The 6,262-nt window shown below is 38.5% G+C and overlaps 1 protein-coding gene across 1 annotated transcript; it reads right to left on the bottom strand.

The window, feature by feature from the left end:
* Nucleotides 1-985: 985 nt before the first annotated feature.
* On the bottom strand, nucleotides 986-4,328 carry LOC101296807. The gene is made up of 7 exons (XM_004288385.1): nucleotides 4,056-4,328; nucleotides 3,786-3,878; nucleotides 3,224-3,669; nucleotides 2,987-3,081; nucleotides 2,750-2,880; nucleotides 2,200-2,664; nucleotides 986-1,981 (listed from the first exon to the last, which is right to left on the bottom strand). Exons 1-7 carry the CDS (start codon nucleotides 4,251-4,253, stop codon nucleotides 1,394-1,396), a joined length of 2,016 nt encoding a protein of 671 aa, XP_004288433.1. The 5' UTR covers nucleotides 4,254-4,328; the 3' UTR covers nucleotides 986-1,393.
* Nucleotides 4,329-6,262: the final 1,934 nt, after the last annotated feature.

The following is a 6,262-nucleotide window of genomic DNA, read 5'->3' as shown; positions in this document are numbered from 1 at the left end:
TAAATCAACACATCAATCTCACTTATTAATCAGCAGTAATAAGTTTCTTGGCCAAAGCAGATGGATTGCCTTAAGTATGAGTTGTACTCAATACTTTGTTTTCCTGCTAGACTCAAACGAACGGCTTAAAAGCACAAAATTTCATTAGGTCCAATGAAAGCACAAAATGTAAAAAGAATCATGCATAAAATTAGCCGACTTAAATGAATTTTAAAAGAAACCACAATGCAAGACAAGTATCTTAGCTCCTAGAGCTATTTCTTCATGGTAACATCACCATCCCGTCGAAATTTCTTCGTTCAGCTTTTACCCTTTTGTAGTGCTGGGCACTTACCGATTATACCTTCTTCTTTCGTTCCTTCCCAGAATCTTAATTCCTTCCCAGAATCATAGTAGAACCCAAGTTTGGTTTCCTCGCGTCAAAAGAAGGAACACGTATTAGAAACAATATAATACAAACTCGATCCCTAATGATTTCCCTGTAAAAGAATCATCGACAATGGTCCATACTTTTAACTATCAATTTGAGTACCTTGAAATCAAGTAAAGCATAGAACTTTTTCGCAGAAGCTAAGCCCAGAATAGTTTTTCCAAAATGATCGTTGCTTCAACGATCGAGTTTCTCAACTTAAATAGGCATTTGCATTTCGGGTCAAATAGGATCCGCGTGTTCTGATAAAACGGGTATGGTACATGCTTTCGGGTCAAACACCTTAAGATCACCTATGTAAAAAAATCAGTGAACAAAAATCGTTTGTTAAGCTAAATGAATCAAACAAATTGACAGCTAATCATGAGGTTGCTAACTTTCATCAGAACTGTTCATTTGTTTAATGCAATCGGATAAGCAAACGAATTTTGTTTACATTGATTTTTCGCAGAGATAATCTTTATTGGTTAATCCAACTTTTGTACAGTTAAAATTATGATTTACATTGCCGAAAATATGTAAATAACAGAGAGTCCGGACGCACACATACATATTAGTCCGCACACAAGTATTTTCCTTCACTCAACTGATTGTATTCATAGTACAACAGAATCAATTTTTATAAAAAGTCACAGCAATCCTAAACTAACCCTTATTTCAATTTAAGCTTTTTTGTTTTGTTTTAACAAAATAACCTGAAATAAAAAATTAAATTGGTTTCAATTTAGTCACCAAAATATTGGTCTTATTTGATTCAAAAGGTACACGTACGATAGCACCAAACATAGTACATCTAGCCATATAATTATAGCTGGAAAATTCAAATCGTAAGTCTGGGTTATACCAAGCATCACAATGCATCGGCCATGCCCATCTTATTCATACAAGCAGAAGTAAAAGATAACATAACAGTCCATCATAACGTACTGAAGGACTGATCGTAAACACCAATTCAGCCAGCACTCAATGATGTGCAGTTGGACCATCAATGTGGCAGCACTTGTAACTGATAAAAGTCTCCATACTACGGTGACAATCAGGGCACTTCATCGACTCCGGAACCTTTCCGGTAGACCCCGGAATGTCAAGACGGCAACAAGGTCGACCCGCCTGAATAACCTTCCCATAATAGGCCTTGAAACAATACTCAAACCCTTTCTCCTTGACATGCTCCCTCCATTTCTCAAAGTCCTCTACCACCTTCAATGCGGAGATACCATGACCTGTGACCAACAAAGTTGATCCTTTGGTAAGCAACACCCATCCACTTTCGTTCTTGTAAGAGACAAGCTTCTGAATTTCTTGACCGATCGGATCAACGTGCTTGTGGACTTTGGTGAGGAACAAGCTTTCTATACCGGTCCAGAAGCGGCCTAGAATGCCATGGTCATCTTCTCCTTTGCTGCCTTTTCCAACGCAAACCAACTCTATGTAAATCTTTGCCTCCTTCAAGATAGGATCGTTTGCAAGGGCAGTTGCTTTCTTTGTGAATTGCTGAATCCATTCGTTGTCCTTACCGCCATAGAAGAAGATGTACTTATTATCTCTGATCTGTTTGAGGATAACAAATTGAATAAGTTTCTCATCGTTTCAGGTGAATGTAGTGAAAATATATCAATAATGGAGATGACCGTACTCTCCTAGTTCATTATTATGTAATGTATATATTGATGTAGTAATGCACTGTCAAAAGTAATATATATAGGCAAATACTATAAATAATAACTCGTGAATTTATATATGCACTTTGATCGGTTGAGGTGAATTACGTAAGATGGCACAGAAGGGTGAATTCCGTCAACAACTATAGAGTGAATTCCTCCATGAGAATCTGATGACAGCTCTTTCTCTATCGTCTCTGTGAAAGGGAAGGCCTTGACTCCCCACACCCGAATCATGTGAAGAGCGTTAGAGTGTTCGACCTTTCCTTGTGGGTTCATCACTACCNGTAATGGCTTACCTTGAAGTTCCACTTCCTCCTTGATGAACTTGATGCCTGCAATAGGTCCAGAGTACTGCACCGTATACCACGGCATCTTGTTCTTCAGGATTTCAAATTTCTTTCTCAGCTCATCGGTCCATTGCTCCACAATCGGTATCCACACAATCTTATACTGATTGTCTTTCTTTGTGAACTCGTGGACCGGTTTCAGAATCGAAATGTCGTCATCCGTAATGTCGAGGCTGGAAATGAAGAATAGCACATTCTTCCTCCTTAGGATTTCGATGCTCACCTGTTAAAGAGTTGGGCACCATTAAGTTTCACTATTGTTGTTACAATTTGTAGAGAAATGATGGCCCTAGAGATGATGCACAAACCGTTTGTTTAGTGGAACAATCAACGAGTGGCTGGACATTATCCTTTGTAAATAACAAACCCTTAAAGATTTCCATAATTTCAGTAGGTGTTCGGAACAGTTTCTTGAGCTTTTTATAATTTTCTATGAACTCTGCATTAGACAACAATAAAATTGCTTCAAATTTCGTTTCAAAGAGTACACATATAGAACTAATGTGAACCTCAATTAATAAAAAATATGCAATTAATTAACCCACCAATTCGTGCTCTGCAAATTGTTAGCTGCGTCTTGAGCTTGTTAAGGACAAAGTGGATCTTTTGAGAATAGGGAGATAGGTCAAATTCTTTGTCCCTGAAACAATATGTGGCAAATTAAATAGGGTAAATATCGTAAATCGGTACACAAATTCAATCTCCAGGAACAATGCTTACACCACAACAGTGAGTATAGTAATTAGCTAATTCGTTAAAACGATGGAGATCGGGGAACTTACTCATCACTAGTGAGTAGTGTGATCTTAGTGGCACAAGCCACAACAGTCATGATAGCCCAATATACGTCCACCGGAACATGATCCAATGTTCCCGACAACTCGGGGACATCATTCAGGTCATAAATGGAAAGCTTGTTGAACTGGTCGATGCATGTAATGACTTCCAGTGTGGCCTTGATCAGATTGTTAAGCTCAAGTATTGCTTGCCTGCGCTTGTGCAGCTGAGAAGGCTTGAGGAGAACAGGGAGTCGTTTGAGAATTGCAATTGACCTGGCAAGGTGGTTTGATTCACGAAGCTCTGCAAGGAGCCAGAATTCACCAAACTCCATAGCAAAAGCTGCCAGGGTCAGTGATGCCTTTGCTTCCCATGAATACTTTGACAGCTTGTGTAGTATTGCCAGTGTTGTCTCATGGGCGATTTCTTCACCAGGAGGCTTGCATTGCATCTGAAATTAGAGAAATATTCAATATATGGAAAATGTAATCAACGAGCAACTAACAACAATTAATTTGGAATTTTTTTTTATTTTTGCTGGTATCGTATATATATGGACGGATGGACCTCGCAGGAGATTCCCTTAAGCGTGCACAATGGTACACTGAAGTTGGCTTTGGGGGTTTGCTCCTCTATGTCTTCCACATGCACTTGGGTACCCTGCAACAACCACAAGAATGTAGCATGCAGCTAGTCACTACCAACAACAGAAAAAGACAGCTTCTCTTAGGCAAAGAACATCCTAGCTTGGTCATTCTTGCGTAAATATATATTGTACGTATGCAAAAATCGACCAAGGCATATGTAATCGTGTTACATGTTATGTGTGATTTGTACCTGCACAATTTTATCGACAGTTTGGGTTGCACGCTTGAGGATACTCTCAACAATGATGAAAAGAGAATCGTCATCGAAGGAATCATCAGCATGGACATGAGTAGTGTAAATATCATCCAAGATCTTCTTGTCAGACTTGGCAAACGGGCTATGAGGGTGGTGGATTACTGAGGCCACCTTGTTTACTAGGCCAAGCATGATGATAGTGGCTAAAAGGCAGAGATCGAACAAGGATATGTAACTTATGGCTTATGGCTTCTGTTTTCTGTTGGTGCTTTTGCTCTTGCAATGCGCCCTATTTATAGCCATATTTAGATATCAGAATCGGCTCTGTTTCTACAAGATCATGCCACGTGTGCGGTTCACATTGGCACAGAAATACACACGTGAACCTAATGGAAGTGTATCCCTCATTCCCTCCTCTTGAAGATGCTTTTTTTTCAAACTGAGTGAGAAGCTTCAAAAAAGTGGAAAATCTCACATTTACAACAGGCCGGCTTGTTTTTCATGAGAGAAGAGTTTGATTTCAAATGAGAGTATCACAGACTAGTGTCAACTGCGTGTTGATTGTAGTCTAAAGCACTCGATCTTTGCGTTTTCTTTACGTTTTTATTTCTCTTTCAATTCAACAACCCTTAATTTCCTATCATTTGAAACATAACATGAATAATATGAATCAACTATTTATCTTGAGACCGTTAGTTTAAAAAAGAAAATGAAACTAACCTAGCACGTAGGTTCTAATTTGTTTTTGTTAGTTAATTAGCAAGCTCTCTATTATATGTATCTTGTGACTTGTGATACAATTGCTAGAGCAATCTTAAAGTTACTGATCGATGAATGGTGATACTTTGGGTTCTGTACTGCGATTTCTGCAGGTGTGAAAACAACGAGTGATTTTAAGTATTGTCTTCAACTAAGCTAAATATATACAATAATACTGGAAACTGGTCCAGTACGTATCTTCAATAACTTACAAAACTCCAAGCGAATGCTCCATGATCTTCAATATCTTGCAATTCCAATGCATGTTCAGCCTTTGCTCTTTCGGTTCTGTACAGCCACATATAGCCACATATATGCATGTTCTTGTCTTTACTGGGGAAAAAAAAAGACAGAGCAACGTAAAAGATGGACAAGCGACTTCACGCAGGGTTATCCATATAGTTTGGCACTACTTCCCTCCATGTGTTTCGCGGCACTACTACACCTTCCTCAATGGGGATCACAGAATCTTATCTGGTCTGAACGAGTTTGTCTTCTGCTGATATGAAAAGCTTTCTAACTGAAGCCACTTATCTCGCCATCGACGGAAAAGACAAGGCTAGGGTTTTCATCGATTTTCAAGCACTCAAGTGAACAAGACAAGTTTCATCAATTATTTTTGTTGTCTACTCTTGTATATATTGCACGTTGTTTGATGTTACATACATAATAACACTACAAGAACCAAAAACAAACGTAGTCATAGATGACGTACATCACATACATGATACATGCTCGCAGCGCGCATATGATTAAGCAGAAAGATTTGGTAAAAGCATTGGGTTTCAAGTTTCAACTAAACTAATTAACCACCCCATCTAATTAGAATTACACGAGAGCTAACCTTTTTTTTTTATCACATATCACAACTTCGTAAGTCCTCGAACTCACAACCTCCCACTTACTAAGAGAAGAATATGTCACTAGACCAAATAATATTGAGTCAGTTTACCCTTTTTTGTTTTTTGTTTTTTTTTTTCCCGATTAGTAAACCAAAACATTACAACGAGAAGCCTTGCATGCAACCAAAACCTAACAGATCAAACTGGAAGACCGCTGAGCTTGAGGCGGCCACTGATACAACTATGAAGTACAATCATTAACTGACCGGCCTAAATGAGCTAAAGCGTTTGCTAGGGAAGTTCGCCTCCTTCCATAGCCATATTTGCACCTCATTTTTCAACCTTTAACCACCATACGTACGTAGCTCTATCGTTACCGACTGCCACTAAACCGGCCACCACCTACGTATATCATAATTTTTTTATATAAAAAAATTGAATACAAAATAGGCGATAATTTATATATAGCTCATCTCTACAACAATTTTTTTAGAGGTGATATATAATACAGTCACTCTTTATGTTCATTTAAACTCAAGTTAGTCTTCGTCAATTTTTCGTCCTTTGGTATACTCATTGTCCATGTCCCAAACACACCAC

This window comes from Fragaria vesca, linkage group LG1 (genome assembly GCF_000184155.1).
Source record: "Fragaria vesca subsp. vesca linkage group LG1, FraVesHawaii_1.0, whole genome shotgun sequence".
Taxonomy (NCBI): Eukaryota; Viridiplantae; Streptophyta; class Magnoliopsida; order Rosales; family Rosaceae; genus Fragaria; species Fragaria vesca.
The sequence above is the reverse complement of the archived record's forward strand: the minus strand, read 5'-3'. Positions and strand labels throughout refer to the sequence as shown.